We start from the raw sequence: 25,532 nt of genomic DNA on the forward strand, positions 1-25,532 counted from the left end.
CAGAATAGGTACTTTCATAGATTTGAATTGGGGAAAAGGTATTCAGGTCCTCATTGAAAATTTAGTTTTTTAAATATTAAATCATTAAAAATGATAAACACAAAAGACTGGAAACATGCAAAAATGCATTAAAATATTAAATGAAAGAAGCAGTATATGGTGTATGTGTGTGTGGTCAGATATTTAAAACTTGGTGACCTATTCTATGGTAGTCACTCAACCAGATGCTGGCAACAGGGCGAAGATAAAAATTAACCTGCTCCCTGCTCTCGTGGGGCTGTGAGTTTAGTGGGGAGGACAGCTGTTAAAAGAAATAATTACATAAGTCATCAATAATCTATAGTTATAATAAATATTAAGGAAGTAAGACATATTGTAAGAGAATATTTCAGGGGACATAATGGAGTCTGGATTATGGGGGGCGCTGGTTGTCTGGCAAAGCATTCTATCAAGAGAAGTGGAAACTGAGCCCTAAAAGGGGATGAATGGGTGTTGGGAGACTGGGGAAGGAAGCCTAGAGGGAGAGGAGATTTGTCAGCCAGTGGGAGGAGCCTCGTGAAGTAGGATAAGCAATAAAGAGCAAAGAGGGAGTGGCCGAAGATAAAAACACCAGGCAGGACCTTCTGAGTCTTGTAGAAGATTTTGGATTTTATCCTAGAAGCAATGGGAAAGAATTTTAAATCACTTTAATTACTTGATCTATTACTTGAATGACTTGATCAAATATGTATCTTAAAAAGATCACAAAGACTTGGAGTGGTGAACACACAATATACAGATAATGTATTATAGAATTGTACCCCTGAAACCTATATAATTTATTAACCAATGTCCTCTCAATAAATTCAATTAAAATTAATTAAAAAAAAATCACAAAGGCTCTTCTGTGGAAACACGGCGTAGGAGTGAAATGCAAGGAGATCACTTAAGAAGTGGCTCAGGTGGGAATAATGGTGATCTGAACTCAGGTATTACCTGTGCAGGTGAAAAAGACAGGTAGATTCAAGAGTTATGTAGTTGGAATAATGGGTAGGCTTTGGTGATGAATTCTACGTAAAGGATAAGAAGTTGTTAAAGGTAACTCTTAGGTTCTTGTATAATATGATTGCAACTCTGCAAATTACAAGGAAAATGATAGAAGAAATGTGCAAAAATCAGAATTGTGTTAAGGTGGAGAGATTATAAATGATCCCTCCCTTTTTAACCAAAATTTTATAAGGCTAATATTGCTTCATAATGAATAAAAAAATCTAAAAAACACTGAATGATTGGTGATATTTAGAGAGTTGTTTCATCTATCTCCAGAGGGCTACAATCACATTTGTTCCATTATTTTTCCCTTTTTTCAGTCTACATTTGTGCCTGCATTTTCAAGTGATACAAATGATATTTCTATCTCTTCTCTTGGGACAAAAACCACCAATCTGGGAAATCTCCTAGTCTGAGAGTAATTGCTGTTCATTGTGCCTGCATTTTGCCTTCCTCAATTTCATTACATTAACTTCTAATTACATTTCTTCATACTGTGGTTGTCATTTGAGGCCTCAGGATCTCCTTTACCGGGGGCCAGTGAAACACAGGTGCACTCTCATCGGGGGTCTATTGTGATCACTTAGGCTAGGGTGTCGCAAAATGAGATTCTTTCTTATTTGGGTTGGGTCTTTACAAAAATAAACATTAATTAGGTATAGCTCATTCTTAAATTCTTGATTACAACGCTATTGTATGTGAGTCTGAAACGCGTTTTTGTGCGAGGGCAATGACCGTCTCTTAAGAAAGTCATGCCATTAAAGCCACTTGAAATAGTGTCTCTGGAAGTGCTGAAGACCTTACGTGTTTATGTCACCACTGGGTATTTGTGGGGCATGCGGAAGGCTCTGCCTTGGATATAATAGTTGTTCCAAAATACTCAATGGGCTTATAAAACTAGGAGAAGATTGGAGAGGCGCTATTATGATGGCAAGAACCTTGAGAAATTTGAAACTCCGTTGAGCCGACCCTAGGCTTTTTGAGCTCATCGTGCTGCCATACAAAGCTGTCTGCTGGATGGAGTTTGAAAAGTATGTTTGAAAATAACCATTCCTTCACTTAAGAAGTAGTTTAGAATTTTTTACTTTATTACACTTTTTTTGGAAAAGTAATTGCAAGAGTTTTCATTTTTAAAAGAGTCTCATCAGTGAAATAGGCAGCCAGGTTGGAATGGAAGCAGAGAACAGACTTTGTAGTCAGGTGAACCTGGATTTGAATCCCACATTGGCCACTTCTGAAGAAAATACCTTCACTTTTTGACTTCTAGTGTCTTCTCAGTTTTATTGGCATTTTTGTGAAGATTTGGAATAGCAGTAAAAGCAAGAGTTTGGAATTCAATAAAGGAGAATTGGAATACCAGACTCACTGTTTATTATAGGTATGAACCTTGGGGCAAGTCACTTACCCTTCTGAGCCTTAGTTATTTCAGCTGTGAAAGGGGAGGGCCTTTGTGAATTGTTCACAAAGAATTTTGTCATGTAAGTTGTCAAAAAGAATTGCATCCTGTAAAGTGTTTGGCAAATGTTAGCTATAACAACAGTGTCGTTTTCCTGAGTTTTTAGCACATTACAGAGATGACTATAAGACTTTGACATATATTTGCCTTTTATAATGTTGCAAATTTTGGTTTAGTAATAATTTATGACACTGAGTGCCTGGTCTGTCCTGGGCTCTGTTCTAGGAGCTCTGAAAACATTGTGGAATGTAATTTCCGTAGTGAACTGCAAGACAGGGGCTAGTGCTCCCTGTATTAGAGACGAAGACATTTAGGTGCCCCAGGTAACATGATTTTCCCCATGCTGTGGCGTAACTGAGGGAACATCTAACACTGAGCCTTGTGTGTGTGTGTGTGTGTGTGTGATTCTGAAGCTATTGCTATTTCTTTTCTTCCCACTCTCATTTTTCTCATTGTTTACCGACAAAAGCATAGTTTGATTGTAGAAAGTTTTACATTTACCTTCACATTAACTTCTTCCCTGAAGCCCAGTGGTAAAGGGTCTGTTGGACTGCCCACGCCCCAGCAATGACAATGGGACTGTATTGTATCCATATTGTTGATGTAAAGAGATCTCAGTAATCCGTTTTTATATTTGTTAAGATTCCAGCATTTAGAACATGTTTTGGTCAAATGCTACAAAAGATATTTCATCTTAGCGGCACATATTCCTACCCACATAACAAATTTGCTCTTAATAGAAAACACCTGTAGACTCTTTTGAATCATGTTAAAGATGGATTGTAGCCCATTTTATAGTTCTTATTTTGACTCCATGCATTATTCATCTTTCTAAGCCTTCTTGTTCATACTGGGCAATGCAAAATACTTTTCTCTGAAAGGCATGATAATTGTCATAAAAATTGTAGATTTAATTAGCCCCATGGCCACTCTAGGAAATCAATAACATATAAACCACATCTAGTGGATGACACAAGGAAATTAACTGGTGGCTGCAAGAAGACACTTTAAACTTGGTATTCTTGACTTTTACTTATGACTGCCCTGCAGATCTTGGTAGAGAATGAGAAGAGTAGATTTTCCAAGGTAATTTCTCCTTCAAAAAAATGCTAAACATCACACTTCAGTAGATAAACTTATATATGATTTTGAGTAGGGGATTGGTTATCCAGGCATAGTCCCTAGAAGCTGGTATTTCTTTTTAGGTCATAGCTCTCCCCCTCCCTTCAAGCATCTGTCATCAGCTAGAAAATGGGGGCAGAAAGATCCAACTAAATAGCCTTCGGAGGACCATGAGCATTATTATTCTGGGCATGGAACAATTCTGTTTATAATTACCCTGGTGAGGATGATCAAAATATGTGATAAAGCGTATGGCTCAGGAGTTTGATAGTTTTTTTCCCCCTACAGTAACACAACTCTTTAATGTTTACTGTTTAGTTGTTTCCTATGTTTAAAATAACATTAATTAAATTAAATACTTTTATAACTAAAATATAATTCTAATTAAAGCAGAATTTAAAGGAATGTAGCCCCTAGGAATATAGCAATGGCTTTACTTCCATCTTTATTTATCAATTGTTACTAATTCTTTATTAGGTTGCTAGTTTATTTAGTACTGGGAGGTGGTAGACCTTCCCTGGACATGTTTGTGGTAGGAGCTTGTATGTTAAACACAGACACATGAACATATACACACATACTTTCTGTTGTTTCGTTTTCATTTCTGATAATAATGAAGTGTCATGGACTATTTTTATTCACACAATGAGCCTTCTTAACTGCCACAAACCTTATATGTATGATTCCTTTCAATCAAGGATGTGAACTGTCTTTTCTTGTCTATTTTTCTTTGCTCATTTAAAACAAATTATTTTTATTATAATACCAGAAGCCACTTTAACTTCTCAGCTGTAAGAAGGCCCCCAAAGAACTGGGTTACCAAGTATGAATCTGGTATCACGCTTGGAGTGCTCTCCCAATCAAATAGAAATTCACCTAAGCAGCAAAGATATCTCCATGGTTACTGTGTGAGGGCATAGCCCTTTTGGCTTTGGACTGCTTTAGCAAGAAACGAAAGGTCCTGAGTGTCACTAACTAGATTGTTTTTCAGGTTCTAGCAGGAGGCGCCCTTCCTTTTTTTAGTATTTTGGAATATAACAACTCAAAACCGTTGCATATATGGCCTGAGATTTGGCCTCTTTATAGTTATTCTGAGATCATCTGACAGTGGTTATTGACAAAAGTACAGACTCAATCCCTGAAAAGGCTACTTAATGCTGAATATATCCAGCCCCAATATTACAACGCTTTCTGGCCCACACCAGTAACTTCATGGGTTTCAAAGCAGAAAGAAACTGTCTGAGGTCATCTAGTTAACTTCACTTTACAGATGAAGAAAATCGAAAAAATAAGGCCTATTCATTTAAACGTTCTCATTAATACCATTCATCCTTTCATTCAGAAAGAAGCATATTGAGTTCCTACCCTGTGTGAATCCTGGAGTTATTAAGTATGAACACAGTCCCAGCACTAACGGTGTCACAGTTCATTGGAATAGGAAGATTGAAAAACAGTTATCACAGCTAGTGAAACCTTATATGGGCACATTCAGAGCACTTGAAGCCATACCCTTGACTGTAGACGAAGAGTCGACAGAAGAGTTTCTTTGTGCAGAATGAGGATTTGCCAGGCAGTCTAGGGAGAGCAGTCACCTCGGAAAACGCTGAGTGTGCCTGTACAGCGATGAGTGGTGAGGCATGGCTGGGCCCTCACCGTGGGGCAGTATTATTGGGGACAGCTTGTGCACAGCTGGACATTCATTCAGGACCAAAGGGAGGGCTCTGAGAGTTGTGAAAATGTAAAAATAGTTCCAAGCTGGTTGACAAATAGCCACTGATATAAGGTCCTTTGGTTTTGTTGCATCCCTCAGACCTCCTCACACCCAGTGATTCGAGAGTTAAAAAGTTGACACCCAGTAGGAGGCCTCTAGGCCAGTTAGGTGGTACTGATCTTTGATTTTTTGAGCATCTCTCCTCTTGTTTGTGCTGATTATTAATTTTTTTAAAGCATGTTTCCTTTCATTTGCCTTAGTAAAGAATGTAAACTTACATGATAGGATTCAAAAATTCAAATGTTTCATTGGGTAGGGAGGCTACACAGAAATGAGTGAAGCAAGTGAGAATTGGAACAGGGAAAGTGGAGGACCGTAGTGCATTAAAATTAAAAATTTTAATTAAAAGGCATTAAAATTATTTTTTAAAATTTATTAGTATATGTATGTACATATGTATGTGTTTATTTAAGGGGGGGAAGGAGGGAGGAAGAGAGGTAGAGAAACAATGATGTGAGAGAGAAATATTGGTCGGTTGCCTCTTATACCCCAACCAGGGACTGAACCCGCAACTCAGGCACGTGCCCTGACTGGGAATTGAACTGGCATCATTTTGCTTTGCGGGATCACACCCAGCCAACTGAGCCATACTGGTCAGGGTAAAAATAAATTGTTTAAGAACTCTGTGTCAACAAATGTAAATAAATGTTTGCCAGTGCTCAGATTTTGCAGTGTGAGAAGTAGGGAACCACTTTTTTTTTTTTTTTTAAACTACGGGAGTGATACAAGACTTATTTATTTATTTATTTATTTATCTATTTATTGAAAGATTTTATGTATTTATTTTTGGAGAGAGTGGAAGGGAGGGAGAAAGAGAGGGATAGAAACATTGATGTGTGAGAGATACATCGATCAGTTGCCTCTCACATGTCCCCAACTAGGGACTGGGCCCATAACCCAGGCATGTTTCCTGGCTGGGAATTGAACTGATGACCCTTCAGCTCTCAGGCTGGCACTCAATCTGCTGAACCACACCAGCCAGGGCACAAGATTTCTTTTTTAACAAATTTCCATGAGGGTTTGATGGACAGAGATTACAGAAGAGAGGGCGGTATGAGGCGGAGAACATGGCTGTGCCTACTTCAAAGAGCGGACAAGAAAGTGCTGGCTTAAATTCAAAGATTTTGTGTTGCCTATGAAAACAAAGTGTTTTTTTTTTCTTTGTGATAAAAACCAATAACAAGGATTATTGAATTATTAAGGAAGAATTATTAAATTATTAAATTCTGTATTTGAAGTTTCAAGTACCTACAAGACAGTGGTAGAAACTAAATCCAGTGATTTCTGAGACCGTTCTAGGTCTGACATGTCCTGAAGTATATTAATTTAAGCAAAATATTTGTAGAGAAAAAACAAACAAGTCTGTGGGTGGTGAAATGGGGTGGACCAGATGCTGAAACGAGTCCTGAGTGTTACCAAGCAGGGGGTTTGTGTGGAGCTCGCAGAGGTTTTCAACAAGAGGTCTTGTTCATCAAGTTCACAAATTTGAGTACTTGCTCTATACTAGACACTGTCCTAGGCACAGTTTTAAATGGGGTTTGTTAATTTATTTATTGAGAATTTACTATCCTTATGCTCCATGGAACTTGCATTCTAGGGGAAGAGACAGTCAATGAACTTGGCACCAGATACCAGGTCAGTTTGTGGTAAGCGAACCTAGACTATGGATTGAAGCTGGGAAGACTAGAGACAGAAACCAACCAGGGAAAAGTGATAGCTATACAAAACATAATGGAAGAGAGTTCTTACAAACCCTAAACTAGCAGAACTTGGAATGGAATGGGAAAGTGTTGAAGAGAGAAATTCACAACCACTAGAATGTTGTGAGGTCGAACAGTTGAGGTTGCAAAACTGATGCGCTAGGTTTTGATGAGCTGAATGTGAGAGTTTGGTGAGACAACCATGTGTATATTTTCTGAGATCAGCCTTTCTGAAACTTTGGTGCTGTCAGGATCACCTGGGGAACGAAAGAAATACAAAGGTCTAGGGTCTAGTCCTTCAACCAGCCTGGGCCTCTGTTATTTATTAGTTCACCTGGTGTACTGACACAGCGAAGTTTGAGAACCACGGGCTTAGATAACCAGAGATACAAGCCTGGAAAGAGGGAGGAGCTAAGGGCTGGAAATGTATATTGTACAGTTCTAAAAAAGCTGCTCATTGAGACTTATGGATGGATCAACTCTCCCAGCTGATGAATATAAAGGGGGAGGAGGAGAAACCAGAGGACAATGAGTGGTTGCACATATGCAGCTGCTGGGGAGACAAGGAAGAGCCTGAAAGACAGACACATGAATTATTCAGCATAGGGGAAAGTGCGGAGAGCTCAGTTTCCCTTTAATTGGAATGTGGGCTCCATGGGGACAGAGACCTCAGGGTTACCTTATACCTGGCATTGTGCCCAGCACTTAATAGGCATTTAATCAATATTTGTTTATTGAATAAATCAATGCATACATGCATGGTTTTCACGAAAGTGAAGGAGAAATTTTTAGGAGAATATAGGCAGTTATATCAAATGCAGTAACCTGAGGTCGAGAGGGCTAAAACTTACAGGATTGCTGGTGGACTTGGTCAGAAGGAAGCTATTGTTGTAAAAGAGATGGGGTAGTTAAATACAAGCAGTGAATTTAGGCTCCACTGTCATTTATGACATTCATCTTCAGATGTTGATGAGCATATATATATATGTATCTTATACATAAGTTATGTTCATATGCACGTATGTGTGTAAAAGTATAGATTTTTAGCTCTTGAGCCGTCATTGTGCCCTGTATCTCTGTTGATGTCCTTGAGCTGCCTCCTTCGGGTTGTGAATCTGATGGGAAGAACTCTCAGGAGTCTCATAGGTTGTGGAGGGGTACCTTGGGGAGGTTGGAACATAGACAAAGGCACCCAACTGCTAGGGTCATAAGATGCATAATCCAGTTGCCATCCTCAATTTTTAAGTAATTGTTTGTACCTCAAGAATAGATATAATTTCTAGAAATTGCATACAAATGTAAAATCCTACTTTAAGATTTGTTAAAAGCTTTTTAATTCCAGGCACACATTTCCTTTGAAGGGATAAATCTTTATGTCACGGAGCAGAGATGCTTATTAGCCTGCTCTCTGGGATCTGCATGTTTGTAGATGAAGCATCCAACCTTTCTTGTATTTGGAAATGTCATATCCAACTGCTTTTTAATGAAGATTCATTTATTCTTTTCCCACTGTAAGGTGTGGGCTATGGGGATAGGCTTCTCTCAGTCCTCATGAATAGAGCCCATTACTGGTAATGGAAGTTTTGCACATGCCTGTGGAGGTGAATACACATTGAAATGATTTATGTTTTAAACTTTCACAGTCATTTTATTTAGCTACCTTAAGATTTCAATGGTGATCCCTTTTTGGCCCCACTTGCTCTTTGACGTTGAGTGTAGGCATTTGGTGATGGGTCCGAGATTGCAACTTTAACAGGTGTAAGTATTTCTTTCCTCTGTTTCAGCTGAGAAGTTTTGAGAGTGAATGTTCACAGCCATTAAGAGACCTCCAATTTAATTTCTGTAGTTCATATTAACTCCACAGTACTGAAGGAACTGAACAAGTGGACTTTTAGACATCATCAGATCGCTGGCCATGGTGTTGGCCATGGCGTCTCAGGATGCTCAGAACTTCTTCCAGCCTCTCTCTTCCTGGATCTCTCGGGTATATGAAACTCTCCAGCAAGCAGGGGATGTGTTATCTGCCTCACTGGTTAACTTAAGCAAACAAGACTCTAAACTGAATGACAGACTAGACCAGGACTTAGATAATATTCAGACTCAGGAAACTTACTTTGAAGATGAAGAACAAAGCAATGATTGGAGTCAAGAGGACACAAATTCCTTGTTTCTTGAAGTGGATCATTTTTCCTGTTGTAACAGTGATTTGCAGGACTCTGCCCAAAGTTCAAGCCCTAGACTTAGCCAACATGCAAAGGACTCATGTTCCATAATATCCCAGTGGCCCAATCAGACCCACGATGACCAAAAGCCACCACATGTGCTTTCTTCTATTGCTGAGGAAGAACATCACCTTGAAAAGCAGAGGAGTGGCCTTCCACATGGCTTTGAGAGCCAGCTCTCTTGTACTTTAGAAAATGTTTATGGAAAAAAGCAAGGTAAGCTAGCCAGTAATCATTTTCTCTGGGTTCTTCCAAAGGACATTTCTACTCGTTTTATCTTTATTTATTTTAGTTGTCATATGACTTTTATTTCCTCCCTCTTATACCTTTCCATATGTTGGCTTTTTCTTGAGAGATGTAATCCTCAGGAATATTTTCAATATGTAAATTTTGGAATGTCCATATTTGTGAGATTCATATTTCAAAACAAGAGTTCCAAGCAAGTAAAATGTTGAAAATGAGCCCATGAGTTCTGTTTGAGAAGCCCCTTGTGCATGTTATGCTTTTTAAAATATCTTTTAAATTGTTCTCTTTTTTTCACTAGGTTAGGAATCTCTAGATGTTACTATATTATTCAGTGTGAAATCCTGTGCAAAAAGCCATACTTGTTGCAAAATTTTTAGTTGGTAAAACTCCAAGAACACTTCTCACAGTATTTCACTGAGACGTGATGTGAGATGACAGTAGACAGAAAACCTTTGAAATAAGAATAGCTTGATTTTCTTTTAGCCTTGAATAGAAAGGACATATTTAAAACAAATTGCCCGTAAAGCTTATTCTGTCAGAACTGAGCATATAATGGGCCTTTGATAAATGTAAAATGAATATGTTGAGACTGTAATTAACTCTATAAAACTAGCTATAGTATGTTCTGGCATAAATGTTTGGTACTTCTAATACTCTAAGTCTGAAGGAAGGGCATTTCACCTCGTTGACGGACACAGCAGTACACGCTATGCAGAGAAGGGCCTTGGGTGTGTACATATGAGGTGTGGTTGTAATACATTCAGAACTCACACAGACTGTTGGATCTTTTATGTAATATAAATGTGGAGAATTCTCTTCTCATTGGGGGAACAGACGTTTCTGGAATATTTCATAATTTCTTCATCTGTTTTCATGATTTCTCTTAGCTTTATCTTTTTTAAAAATTATATTTTATTATGATGCTACTATAATTGATTTTTACCCCTTTGCCCCCACCCCCACCCAGCACCTCCCACTCCCACAGGCCATTGTCCCCCCAACCATTGTTCATATCCATGGGTCATGCATATAGGTTCTTTGGCTACCCCATGTCCTATACTGTACCTTACATCCCCATGGCTATTCTGTAACTACCTATTTGTACTTCCTAATCCCCTCACCTTTATATCTATTCCCCCACATCCCCTTGCCACCTGGCAACCATCAAAATGCTCTCTGTATCCATGATTCTGTCTCTGTTCTTGTTTGCTTAGTTTGTTTTTTAGATTCAATTGTTGATAAATTTGTATTTTTTGCTATTTTATTGTTCATAGTTTTGATCTTCTTTTTCTTAAATAAGTCCCTTTAACTTTCATATAATAATGGTTTAGTGAAGATGAACTCCTTTAGTTTTTTTTTTGTCTGGGAAGCTCTTTATCTGCTCTTCGATTCTAAACGATAGCTTTGCTGGGTAGAGCAATCTTGGCTATAGGTCCCTGCTTTTCATGACTTTGAATATTTCTTGCCAATGTCTTCTAGCCTGCAAAGTTTCTTTTGAGAAATCAGAGGACAGTCTTATGGGAACTCCCCTGTAGGTAACTAGCTGCTTTTCTTTTGCTGTTTTTCAGATTCTCTCTTTATCTTTAACCTTTGGCATTTTAATTATGATGTGTCTTGGAGTGGGCCTCTTTGCATTCATGTTGTTTGGGACTCTCTGTGCTTCCTGGACTTGCAAGTCTATTTCCTTAATCAAATTAGGGATGTTTTCTTTCATTATTTTTTTCAATAGATTTCCAATTTTTTGTTCTTTTTCTTCACCTTCTGGCATCCCCATGATGTGAATATTAGATCTCTTAAACTTTTCCCAGAGGCTGCTTATACTACCCTCAGTTTTTTGGATTCTTTTAACTTCTTGTTTTTCTGATTGGTTGTTTTTTGCTTCCTTATGTTCCAAATCATTGATTTGAGTGCCAGCTTCATCCCCTCCACTGTTGTTTCCCTGTGAATTGTTCTTTATTTCAATTAGTGTATCCTTCACTTCTGTCTGGATCTTTTTTATGCTGTTGAGGTCCTCACTAAGTTTCTGGAGCATCCTTACAACTAGTGTTTTGAGCAGTGCATCGGACAGATTGCTTATCTCTATTTTGTTTAGGTCTTTTTCTGGAGTTTTGATCTGTTCTTTCATTTAGGCCATGTTTCTTTGTCTCCTCATTTTGACAGCCTCCCCGTGTTTTTTTCTATGTATTACACGGAGCTGTTTTGACTCTATGTCTTGGTAGTGTCGCCTAATGTAGTAGGTGTTCTGTAGGGTCTGGTGGCATAGCCTCCCCTATCACCCAAGCTGGGTACTCGAGGTGCATCCTTCATGTGGGCTGAGTACACCGTCCTTTTGTAGTTGAGCTTTGGTTGCTGTTGGCAAATCAATGGGAAGGATTACCCAGGCCAGTCAGCTGCAGGGACTGACTGTGATGGCTTACTATCAACTATCATCCTCAGTGGAAGATCAGCTGTGCAGGGAAAGGGTGGTGGTACTCTGAAGTGTTTGTAGCTGCTAGCTGGGTGCACTGGCCCTGGGATTTCCCTGGTGTTGCAGGCTAAGGTCAGCCCCCACCTGTGTTTTGCCCAGTGCCACCCTGCCTGAACTTAAAGCAATCTGATATGGCTGCTACTTGTGCTGAGTTTGGAGATTTCCAGGTGAAGCCAAGCTGGGAATCTAGGCAGGCTGATGCTAATGCCAGGCCCAGGGCTCACTGAGGCCAGCTGTTGCTTGTTTGAGAGGATTTAGAAAGTTATGAAGCATGAGCTAAGAGCAGCCATTCATATGGAAAAGCAGCTTGGGTGGGCCTGTAAGTTGGGTGGGATGGTGGGGCAGAGTTTCTGTGGATCTCCTAGGTGGGTCAAACAGTGTTAGCCAGGCTGATGGAGTCTCAGATATGGCACCAGCTTGCCAGCTCTGTGGGGGGAGGGTTTAGAAATGGGACAATGGCTTTGCCTAACCTTGATGCCAGACACCTGAGTTTCTCTCTGTATACCACTGGTCCTTTCAAGCTACTACCCTGGTGCTGGATCTCAGAAGGATTGAGTTCGAGTAGGTGAGTCTGTGTGTGAGTTCTTTAAGAGGAACTGCTTGGGGCTCTAGATGTTTCTTTCACTGACTCAATCCCTGCTGGGTTTTGCAGCCAGGAGTTATGGGGACTTTTCTCCCTGGCAGTGGAATCCTGGGCTGGGGGGGGCCTGGTGTGGGGCTGGGACTCCTTGCTCCCAAGATATGGCTCCTGAATTTTTATCCACTACACATGGCTGCGCCCCTCCTATCAGTCTGGATGGAGGTGGTTTCTTTAATTATGTAGTTATCAGATTTCTATTCAACTTGATTTCTGACAGTTCTGAGTGATGGTTTTTCTATATTTTAGTTGTAATTTTGATGTGATTGTGGAAGAGGCAAGCCATGTCTGCCTACGCCACCATCTTGACTGGAAGTCAGCTTTATCTTTTTAAGAAAATGTTTTACTCAGATATAGTAAGTTTTGGAAAATGAAGAAACATTTTCATGTTCTTTTTATGCTTCCTTGATACTCTTATTCAAATTAAGGTAATATCAAATCTAGAATAAATTGGTAAAAACAAGGTAGGCTGATTTTCTTTCTGAATCTGATAAACTATAAGTAAGTGCAATTTCAAGTGTTTTAAAATTATCTGTAGAAATAATTCTAGAAATATCTGGGCTACCAATAGGATTTCTTAGATTTGACTTGAGATGTCTATTTGTATTTTAGAAAATTCATGCTAAAGTTGAACTATATTTTAAAAATTTAACATAAATTTGGCTCAACAAATTCTTAACACATGTCAATTTTTGTAATCATTGTAATAATCCAAAGGCATTATAATAATGTAAAAATAAAGTAAAACAATTATTTTCATTTGTCCATTTAGAAGATGTTTATTCACTAGACTGTAGCTTCCATGTCATAGATGCAGTTCTGTATCCTTAATATCAAGCACAATGTTAGGTATATAATAGGACATCAAATAATAATTAATAGCCCTGGCTGGGTGGTGTAGTTGGTTGGAGTGTCATCCATTAACCAAAAGGTTGTGGGTTCGATTCGTGGTCAGGGCACACACCTAGGTTGTGGTTTCGATCCCTGGTCCGGGTGTGTATGGGAAGCAATTGATCAATGTTTCTCTCTCACATGGATGTTTCGCTCTTTTTCCTTTCCTCTCTTTCTAAAATCAATAAACATGTCTTCAGGTGAGAATTAAGTGATAATATAATTAATGATGGCACAGCAATAGGAAAGCTAACAACCATAAGGTGTAAATACTATTATTATTCTCAATTCATGGTTGAGAAAAGAGATGCTTAGAGAGTTTGAGTATATACCCAAGATCCACATTAAAAAAGAGGCAGAGCTCAGAAAGTCTGATCCTAGAATTTACGCATGTACTTTCTCTCTTTTTTCCTTGTAAAGGTATAATTTACATACAGTAATATTCATCCTTTTTAGTACAGTTTTGAGTTTTGACAAACACACATAGTCTTCTACCCTCTGCCACATCAAGGTATAAAACAGTTCCATCACCTCAAAAAATTTCCCCCAAGTCCCCTTTCAGTCATTCCTTTTCCCTATATCCAGCTCCTGGCAATTGCTGATATATTTTCTGTTTCTATCATTTGCCTTTTCCAGAATGTCATATAAATGGAATCATGCAGTTTGTAGCCTTTTGAATTTGGCTTCTTTCATAATGAACTTGAGACTCATCCATGTTGTGTTCCAGTAGTTTGCCTCTTTCTTATTGCTGCATAGTATTCCATTGCACGGGTGCACCACGATTTGTTGATCCATTCATCAGTTGAGGGGTTTGGGTTGCTTTTAGTTTTTAGCAATATGAATAAAGCTGCTATAATTATTGTGAAACAAGTTTTCATGTGAATATGTTTTTATTTCAATTAGGTAAATACTGAGGAGTGGGATTGCTGGATCATATTGGTAGTATATGTTTAACTTTATTTTAAAAAACCCCCACTGTTTTCTAGAGTACCATTCTGCATTCCCAAAGTAATCTGTGAGATTTCCAGTCACTTGTATCCTCATCAGCACTTCATGGTGTTATGTAAAAAAAATTTAAATCCATTCTCACAGGTGTGTAGTGGTGGCTCATGTTAGGAGGTAATTCTCCATTGGAGATAATTCTCCATTGGTCTCTTGCATTTTTGCATGTCCTAACAGCACAGTCACAAACATCTTTTATTTTGGATTATCTTTTCAAGGATATCTGTATGACAAAGGACCTTGGAAGACAAAGATAGCGTCTCCCTCCAGAGCAGAGGGAAGACTTGTTTTTGCTATCCAGTCTAGTATGTCTCTCTTCAGGGCACAGCTTAGGCAGATTTGCCTGCTAATGACAGAGGTTTTCCAAACTTGGTGTTTCTTGGCTGTGACATGTACTCACTACACGCACAGAGTCTATCTGGACCTGCCTCTGCATTGCCCCTGTGGTACTTGGAGGATAGGGAACAAATTCTGCTCGTGTTGCTTGCTGCGCTGTGAATAATACATTACCCTTTGTCTTTGACCCAGAAGTCTTGTGTCTTTTGCCAACATTCATAAAATTGTAGCAGGCTATCTTGTTAGTATGCAAGTAGGGTAAAATCTCAGACCCTTCATAGGTATTAACAATTCTAATTGGCTATGACTCCCAACTTGTTATGATGAAGGTGTCTTGTTGGGCTCAGAGGCACAATCTTCCAGATCACCTGAGCTCTGTGCTCTAGGAATGTTTCTTGTGGGTTGTGTGCACTCTGTTGTTACAGTGGAGTTTTGAATGCTCTTGACCTTTTCGTGGGTGGAGTTAACCCTTCAGGCTGGCTGACTATAAGGGTACACCTCCATCCCTGTGTATGAGATGCTGTTCAGGAACTGCCCCCCCCCCCCCCCCCCCGCGCTGTTGTTCCCAGCAGGGTCTGGTGTCTGCTGGAATCCTTCTTTGGGTGTGCTTACTTATGTGGCTAGTTGGGTCGAGCTTTGGCTTTTGATCTGAAGCCCACTATTGGTTGTATTGGTTTTGGGTCCACTTGGGGGAAGTTCAGGCACAGGTTGACATCAGGTGTTGTATGTGTCTGGCCTTAAGCTACCTTTCTGGAGCTACCACACTGTTCACTGTATGTAGCTGTGTCTATTGGACTTGGGTGTGCACATGAGGGCCAATCTGTATGTAAGAGTCAGCTTCCTCCAGGTTAGAGCTGGGGGCAGATCTGTAAAAGGATGGAGGCTCCCAGAGGTCTGTCTCCCCCTGTCAGCTACTCTGCCTCTCCCTGAGTTGCCTAATCTTCCTCCAGAGCCTTCCAAAGAAAGACTGTAGAGTGGGCCTAGGCTGTCAGCGAGCCATAGCTCCCTTCCACAGGTTGTGAACTTGGTAGGGTGGGGTAACCTGGGTAAGGAGGACAGTGCTAGTGGGTTCCCTACATGGGGATCATGCAGTCAGGCACCCAATGAGGTGAAAGTGGTGCCTACTCCAGAGCCAAACCACTGAGTCTCTGCCAGACTCTCCAACTCTAGTTCCCCCTGCAGGGGCTCACTGCAGGTTCAGATTGGGTGCAGCCAACCATCTCCTCTGCAGGAGCCAGCTCAGCTGCTCCAGGCCAGGGGACAGATCAAAAGAGTCTTCTGTTGAGGGTGATGCTGACCTAGTCCACAGAAAGGGGCCAACCATGCACTTCATCCAGGTCCCAGACAATTGCCTCTGAGGGCCTCACAGTTTGAATGTCCCAGCTCTGAGCTGCTCTCCCTTTCCTCCTATGGAACTGAGCCCAGCGGGGCAGGGTATCCAGGACTTGGCAGGACTGATCCAAATAGTCTTTTGTTGGGGTGGTGCCTGCAAGCCTGTAGGAGGGGGATGGGTACTTCTTCCCCTTCCTGAGGTGGGGGAAGCTGAGCTCACAGGGAGATAGGAGTAACTCCCTCCTTCCCACGATATAGCCACACCCCTCAGCCCCAGCCTGTCTCGTTCCTGGACAAAATCTTCCCCAGGAGACAAGGTTCAAAAGTCCCAGCTCTGCTCGGCACTCTGGTCTCCCTGCACTGCTGAACACAGCAGATGGGGCCTGCCAGTGATTCCACAGGTGGGGAAGAGGGGCACTGGCTGTGTGCTCAAGGCAGGGGAGGCTAGCCCTCTTTCCAAAGCAACATAGTTTAGTCACTGTCTGATTCTCTGCCAGAAAAAGATGTCCCCAAAAGTCACTGCTGGTTGCAGCCAGCTCACTCCTCTACAGAACCTGAGTATGGCAGAGTGGCCTTGTCATCAGTGGGAGACCTGGCAGTGCACTCCCCAGGCTGATGCTGTAACAATAGGAGTGCTCTTCCCTGGGAAGGTGAGGTCTGGGCCTCCCAGGCAGACTGCATCCCCACTGCTTTTCACCACCAGATGCCATGTGGCCTCTCTTCCCATCTCTGTTGCTCTGGGTTGGGCATCCCTGCATGGGATTGAGGCCCCATGCTCCTGCAGTGGGGGAAGGGAGTTTTGTAGCTGCAATATCCCTTTGGCTTCTCAGCCACCACTGAACCTGGGTGCATGGGTGGGGGTTGGGCAGCCTTTTTCTCAGCTCTGCCCTTCTTACCAGTCTTTATGTGGCTTCTTTTGTAAATCCTTGGTTATAATATTTCAGTTCAGCTAGACATTAGTTGCTTATTCAGGTTGAATGCTCTATAATTTAGCTGTACATCCAGATTGAGGTTTCGAGCCTGTGAGTATAGCTTCCACCTGTTCTGCAGCCATCTTGGAAAAATAAAACCAACATTATGATTTAAAATCCCACCACTTCTCTCCATTTCACACTGAAAATAAGAACAATAGAAAATAATAAAGGGTGGTACATGTGCATAGGTAAATATGGGGAGAAGCATTTCTTTATAAAGAGAGGTCTTATATGATGGCTCTCCTCAGTTAATCAAGTATTTATTGTATGCCTACCATGTACAAAACACTGTGGGGAATGCACAAGGATAAGCCCTGGGGCTCTTCTTCAGATTGTTGAAAAGCTTGTACCATTTGTTTAATATGTTCTAGAAGATGCAAAAATGTTTTTGACACCCTTGCTCTTTGGTGGCAGTGGGAATTGGGAGTGCAGTAGGGACCTAGTATGAGACAGTCCCCTTTTCCCATTCCACTCATGACTATATAGATGGAGGAGCTTTACCAAGTTGCTGCTAGGGAGAGTCCATCTCTCTCTCTCTCTTCCTGCTGTGATAGAGCCCCCTAATTTACTTCAAATGCCTATAGCAAATGAACAGAAGCACTTATTCCTCTCTTCCCGTAAAATATTTAAATACCCCAGGACTCTATGAAACTAGGATAAGGAACTGGACTCTTAGCTTTATGAATGTTAAAATACTTTTTTAAAAATTTTGCCTGCTGGTTAATAGTTTTAAATTACCTTCACATGCTATTTCCCCTTTGTACCAAGGGATCACATCAGACAGAGTACATGGGCTGCTTTGCAGTCTATAAATAGATGCATTTGGAGATATGCTAGGAAAAGGCAGCATTTTAATCAGTGATTTATATTCACTTTTTAAAAAGCCTTGTCAAGCCTGCTTTTCCCATTTAACCTTGAATTCTTTTCATAACGTTGTGTCTTGATTTTATGGTTCCTTAATGTGCCATATTTTTCTCCACAATAGATTTTCAGCTAAATTGGCCTAAAACAAGAGGGATGCTGAATGCTTTTTGTAACCATGGAAACAATTCTGGGCACTTACTGAGGACCTGGTTGCCAATAGTAATGTAACAGAGAAAATAGATACACTTCGTTTAGCAGTTGCCTATGATTAAGATACACTTCGTTTAGCAGTTGCCTATGATAGACTCCGTACGGTGTCATCTCAAGATAGGCTTTTCAGTTTAAAGACGCAAATTCGAAACACCAACCACTCAGTCGAGAAGCAGTTGTGACAACTTTGATATGTAATGGGAAGGAGTTCTAATTGCATTTAAAAATCATCTTTGTTTTCAGTTTTTCACCTCATACTTTTTTTTTGAGGCTTTTTTTTTTTAAACCACATGTATTTGTTTCCAAGAAATATGCTCACTATTTCCCGAAATAGCCTGCTAATGGAATTAATGTGTTCCAAGTATACTGACATATAGAACTTCAGAAAGACTCTTTGGCTACATGCAGTGCATTTAAGAAGTAGAACAGTAGGCTTTGAAATGAGGGTGATGATTTGACTTTTCAATCAGATTACTCTGAGGTTAGTATGGCAAGGAAGGGAAAATCCTACAGTGTTCTCAGTTGCTGGTTGGTCTCAAGCTTTTACGGGTTGAAGGTATTTTGTTCTGTCGATGCTCTTAGGATGGCTTGTAGAGGTTGGGGCTAAATGGTATCGGGGAATATAATGCAGTTTATTTATAAATCATACAGGCTTCATTGCCTTTCTGTAGAGTGCGTTACTGCACATAACTCCTTTCTTCCTGCCTTTCCTTTATTTGTGCTACTGGCACTTTGCCTTTTCATTGCACAAGTGCTTTCTGGAGAGTAAATCTATTTCTGGTTAAATCTATCTTCATTTGTTAGGCCTTCACTTGATAGCATTTGCCATCATGTTCCTTGGTCATCTAGAATCATCCATGAGAAAAGGTTTAGTCTGAAAAAGCTTCAAAATTTGTTTTCTAAAGCTTTATGAAGTTAATTTTCTTGCTATGTTGACTTGCATGTTTTAGAAAAGCTAGGTGTTATTGAACATGCTAAAAGCTGACAAATAGTTTTCAACGCCTTGACCTTAAGGCAAGGAGTTTATTATTACTATTGTTATTTATTTTGCAATTTTTGTCATTTTTAAAGGAAATTTCAGGCATGTGACAAAATCCTATGTGGACAGGAGTTAGAACATGTGACTTGTACACGTGGTCAAAATTTTAATTCGATTTTCAACTTGATTTCAGGGGGTTGTTATAATAAATGAAAGAACATTTTTAAGGATGGGTTTAAAATGAGAAAATAAAGTCTTTCTATACCATTCTTACCATTATTAGGAATAGATGATCAGAATTAGAGGTAAGATACTACAAATAAGCTTAAATTCCATTTTAACGATTTTCAAGGAACCAGAAATTTTGCTTTAACAATGGAATTACTTGATAATAAAAAGACACAGGATTTTCCCTTCCCTGAGATGCAGACAGTAATGGAGCCAGGTGTATATTTCTTGCAATTATCCAGCCTAATGGTGAAGAAGTTGGATCCAGGCAGGAACTATGAGCTTAATAAGATCTTTTTTCATTTATCTTGTTTCTTCTTGCTTGAGGGAGATTCTTACCAGTGTGTTTGTGTGTTATCTTTTTAAATACCATTGAAATATTATCCTCTTCTCTTCTTCCCCCTTTTTAATCTTCTTTCTTTGGTAAATCCCCTTCCTCCCACCCCTGTTACTCTTTTTCCGATATTCACTTCTGAGGAGGGGGAGTCTTGTTCCTGAAAAAGAGCTTTATAATGGAGAGAGGTTCTGAGATGGGATGATAAGTTCCTCTTCCTTTTGAGGTCTTGTTAATTCTGCTCAGGGGTGGTCTTGGCCACTGCCAATGGACTTTTTAGTGCCATTTACATTTCCTACTTTTTAAATATACGAAACATTTCAAAAACATAGAAAAATATAGCATAATATAACAAACACTCACAAACCCACAATTTATTTTGCCAAATCTTAACATTCCACATTTAAGTCAGTTTATTTTAAAGAAACGATCCAGAACAGACATAATTAGAGTTCCCTGAGAACATCTCTTTGTTTTCTTTTCCTTCTCTCCTTACTAGGAGTAAAAGAAATCTAAATTTGGGGTGATGATTCTCATTGTGTTTTTATTCTTCTCCTCTAAGTATTTGTATCTGTAAATTACACATACCATAACTTTGCATGTTTTAAAACTTTAGACAAGTGATATGATATTGAATATATTTTTATGCAACTTGTTTTTGCTTTCCACTCAATGTTATGCTTTTAAATTATTCAGATACATGTAGATTTGGTTTATATTAATGGTTATATAGTAGTCCACTATATTAATTAACATACCATTTATCCATTCTTATATTGATTTAATGTATCCATTCTTATGAACATGTAATTTATTTCAAAATTTTCAGTATTACAACTAATTCTGCAATGTAAATATACCTTTGAGCAAAGATACTGGAGTTTATTTAGATGGAATGTATAAAACACATAGTCCTATCTTGAGCCCCTTTCTTGACCTAGGTGATTTCATCAGGGCTTGAGGCCCCTTGAATAAATTCCCTTGCCCTTGCCCACTTTTTCTTGAGGGGGTTCAAATTGCTTCATTTCCTCTGTAACCAAGAGAACTATAACCGATAGTGTACTTAAGACATTAAAAGAATCTATGAGTTCTTTGTATTTTTCATAGGAAGTTTAATGAATGAGTGAGAACATGGGGCAGTGATACCTAATTTTAAGGGGTTTACAGGCCCCTCTGAAACTTTAATGGAAGTAATGAACCTACTTATTTAAAATACACATACATGATATGTAAAAAATTTTATAATGAAATTTCAGGGATTCGTGGACTGCCCAAAGTTCATCTATGGTACTGTGGATTAATCTACTAGGTTTATAAGAGAGAGCTCGTGAAAACACAGTCAGGAGTCAATCATTGTAACACTTCATCTGCAATTTGTTTCTTCTCCTAAGAAAATAAAATTGAAAAAATGCATTACATTTGTGCTGGCTTTTAAACTGTTACCTCTCAGCTCAATCCATTCTTCCATACCCTGCTCGGGAGGCCACTCTTTACTCTAGGAAGCTGCCTGTAGTTCCTAGAAGCCACCCACTGTTCCTTGCCACATGTGCTTCCCCAAATGGCTGCTTACTACGTCAAGCTAGCAAGGAGATCCTGCTGACAAAAGGAATCTTATATTATGCAATAAAATCATGGGCATGACATTTCATTGCCTTCGTCATATTCTGCTAGTTAGGAGGACATGACAAAGTCCCATTCGTGTTGAAGAGGAGGGCATCAAAAGAAGGTATGAACTCTAGGAGGCAGGGATGGAAGTGGAGATGACCACCTTAGAGTCTGCCTACCACAGATCCTAGATTGGTCATTTAAATGAAGTCAAGAAATTACACCAAAGGTGGAAGCTACTTACATGCTATCATGTGAGTTATTTGCTCTTACATATTTTTTTCAAAATGAGGAAATTATATTTTTATCTTAAAAGGCAACTGCTCCTTTCTCTTGGTTGCTCTACAAATGATTCATCCAAGAATTGTTCATAAAAAGATTTGGTTAGAATCTAAATCTATAGATCTGAATCTATTTTGAAAAGGGAATCCAGACTTCACAGGAAAATCACCACCGGCATGTGCTTCCTCATGGGAAGCACCCAAGAGACCTTGTTAAGAGTCCTTCTTGGTTTTGTAGATTATTCCAAGTGAACAACTTTTTAATTGCTGATGTCACACATTCTAATATCATCACACTGCAGGTTAGGATTTCAACCTGTGAATTTGGGGGTGGGGGACACAAACATTCAGTTCATAACTAAAGCCTTCCCTATCTTCTTTCTCCAGCTTCTGTCACATTTCTGATATGCACACCTCCTTCCCCACCTTGCCTTTTTCTGGCAGTTAGTTGCTTCCTCTTCTGTGTTCCAATAGCACATTGCATTTCTCAATAATATAGATTTTATGTTGTACTTAACTTTCTTTTATATAAGTCTGTGGGCCCTTTGACAGCAGGGGTTTGTGCTTCCAAGTGTGTAGGCTCTTTGGTGTCAGGCCATGTAGCACAGCACGAGGAAGAGAGAAACGGGAATGACTTAATGAATGAACATAACCCTAATCTTAGCTGTCATCGCTATATCTCATTACCTTTGGGAAAATGATCAGCCAGTAATATCCCACAAGTAACTATAGATTACATATTGTAGGAAGAATCTAGTCAAGAACACTTTCCAAGTTTCTTAACACTTTTTCTTGCTGTAAAAATAATGTTTATTGGTTAAAAAGAATACTGTCTTTGAAAAATACTTCCTTCCAGGATTTTCAAATAATTTGCATACTTCACTTTATTCATCCACACAGCAGAAGCATTGAAATGAGAAAATAGAGGAATGTATGGCTTTTTATACATTTAATATCACAACACAACCAGTGCAGCCAGTCTGTCATTCTGGTGGCTCTGAGAAGGCGGAGGAGCCAGCCACTCAGGTTTTCATGTCTAGTGTCACTCCAGTCACTGGCGAAATTCAGGGTGGTGTCTATGGCTTCTTGGCCATCTAATTCCTCAAGGACAGGAGAGGAATTCAAAGAGGGAGCTTAAAGTATTTCAAATAATTGTTAGCATTGCACAGTGATTCTCCCAAAAGGCTTAGAGGTAGGAAAATAATCTGTCCTCATTCCTCTTTCTATGTAAAGGTCTCATTTACACTTGTGAACCAGCTGGGGGTCTGCTACACAACATCCACAGATCCCACCAAGTGCACAGCAGGTTGGGTCCTCACAGGGTTTCTTCCAGCCCCACAGACTAATCTCTAGTTGGGAGGGTCCCTCAGGGCAGATCTTGGAGATGGAGTGTCCCTTTTGAAGGCTCTTCCATAGGGAGAAGCATTTGTTATTGCCCACGCTGGTCCTTCCTACTGGCTGGCCAGGTTCCACAGGCTCCTACTCTCACTCAATACAACAAGTTTTATATTCTTTTTTCTCACTTTACATTTGTCAAAGATTCCTGTGCTTGCCAACTGGCTGGAACTCAAGCGTTAGTGTTTATTCTTGCACATCCCAAAGCAAACCCCAGCTTAACACTTTTGACACTGTGTTGGAAGACAGGCAAAAAGACAGTATCTTAAGACTTGCCTTGACCTTCACCACCCAGCATTAATGAAGACTTAAAAGGCAAGTGAAAATGAATTGTGACTGTGGCTGTGTCATCCCTAGCTTGTAGTGGTTAGTTGTTTCTCTGAGATACAGGGCAAGGAACATGAGTCCTGCCTTTGCGATTGAAATAGGGAGTTTCTGTTGTACAGGAGAGGCTACTGAAGCATCGCCATGTGTAGCAGCTGTCAACGGGCTCATCCCAGTCAACTTGGCAGCAGTAAAACCATTAAAGCGTAGAGCCAGTTGACAGGTCCTGGCAACATCTCCTGAGCATGCACCAGGGACAAAAGATCAAGGGAGCAATAACTCTCCTTTGGCACTCCAGCAGTGGAGATGAAGTCATGATATTTCAGTCCTCAGTGGCACAGCCCCAAGTCATTTTAACAAGAGGTGTCTCCTTGTCAAGTGATTTTTAGCTAAGATGGGAGAGATGGTATAAACGTATATACCAGAAAGGTACTATTATTCAGTATTAGTGCAAATTTTGCTGCTTATCAACCGAGTCTTTGAATTATTTCAACAAGATCATTGGTTTATAGTTATGTCATTGACTATAACGGAATTCCTTTCAAACTGTAAGTATTTGACCCCCCAATTGTGTTTCTGAAACTGTTATAATTTCATCTACATTAATGTCTCATTTTTTTGGATGCTTAAGCATCCTTGCTGTACTGTATATACTCCTTACAACAGGGACGATGTATTAATCTTCCCTGTATCAATCCCATCCCACTATATTTAGCACTGTGACTTTCATATGTTAGATTTACAATAAATGTTTCCCAGATTAAGTTAGGGGGAATATTACACTTTGCTGAGGTTCTGGCATAGCTTTGTCAGGCAAAATGGAGACTCTGGGTACATGTCCAAAGAATACTTGCTTGCTGGCTCCTTCAGCTTGCCTGTTCTGTAGTCAGGAATTTTTGAAATGTGGGAATTAAAAAAATTGTGGAAAACTGATATTTATCAAATATCTGTTTTATTAATAATTCTTTGCAGATCCAAAGGTTACATTTTTGGTATAGGAACATAAATGCTTCCTCCTTTTTTTTTTTTTTTAAAGATTTTATTTATCTTTAGAAAGAGGGGAAGGGAGGGAGAGAAACATGGATGGGTGAGAGAAACAATTGGCTGCCTCTCACAAGCCTCCACCTGGGGATCTGGACTGCAACCCAGGCATGTGCCCTGACTGGGAATTGAAATAGCAGCCTTTCGGTTCACAGGCCAGAGCTCAATCCACTGAGCCACACCAGCCAGGGCAATGCTTCCTCCTTCTTGACTGGCCAGTTTCACTTATTCTTCCTTGCTTGAATTTTAATATCTCCCTCACCTCTAAATGTTATCACCAACCAGGGCTCCCAGCCTTTGGACTTGTCTCTCCTTTTAATGTAATCAAATCTCATGTTTTTTTTTAAAGTCTATTTTATTGATTATGCTATTACTGTTGTCCCAATTTTTTCTTCCCTTTATCCCCCCTCCACCCTGCACTTCCCCATTCTCCAGTATTCCCCTCCTTAGTTCATGTCCATGGGTTGTACATATAAGTTCTTTGGCTTCTCTATGTCCTGTACTATTCTTAACCTACCCCTGTCTATTTTATGCTTCTTTTTCCCTGTACCTTTCCCCCCCATTCTCCCCCTCCTCCTCCCCATTGATAGCCCTCCATGTGATCTCCATTTATGTGATTCTGTTCCTATTCTAGTTGTTTGCTTAGTTTTTGTTTTTTAGGTTCAATTGTTGATAGTTATGAGTTTGTTGTCATTTTATTGTTCACAGTTTTTGATTTTCTTCTATTTCTTAGATAAGGCCCTTTAACATTTCACAGAATAAGGGCTTGGTGATGATGAACTCCTTTAACTTGAACTTATCTGGGAAGCACTTTTTCTACCCTTCCATTCTAAATGATAGCTTTGCTGGATAATCTTGGATGTAGGTCCTTCCCTTTCATGACTTTAAATACTTCTTTCCAGCCCCTTCTTGCCTGTAAGGTTTCTTTTGAGAAACCATCTGATAATCTTATGGGAACTCCTTTGTAGGTAACTCTCTCCTTTCCTCTTGCTGCTTTTAAGATTCTCTCCTTTTCTTTAATCTTGGGTAACTTATGATGTGCCTTGGTGTGTTCCTCTTTGGGTCCCATTTCTTTGGGACTCTCTG

The 25,532-nt window shown here is 39.8% G+C and overlaps 1 protein-coding gene across 3 annotated transcripts in view; it reads left to right on the forward strand.

Moving 5' to 3' along the window:
- SYT16 (synaptotagmin 16) overlaps nt 1-25,532 on the forward strand; it is a 198,716-nt gene that overhangs the window by 98,101 nt on the left and 75,083 nt on the right. For 2 of the 3 annotated variants that reach the window (XM_053929170.1, XM_024568344.3), the window contains exon 2: nt 8,863-9,516. The exons of the other annotated variant lie outside the window; for it this stretch is intronic. In XM_053929170.1, the coding sequence (XP_053785145.1) occupies nt 8,994-9,516 (523 nt within the window). In that variant the 5' untranslated portion in view covers nt 8,863-8,993. The remainder of the gene's footprint in view (nt 1-8,862; nt 9,517-25,532) is intronic. 3 annotated transcript variants of the gene reach the window in all.

This window comes from Desmodus rotundus, chromosome 7, assembly GCF_022682495.2.
Source record: "Desmodus rotundus isolate HL8 chromosome 7, HLdesRot8A.1, whole genome shotgun sequence".
NCBI lineage: Eukaryota > Metazoa > Chordata > Mammalia > Chiroptera > Phyllostomidae > Desmodus > Desmodus rotundus.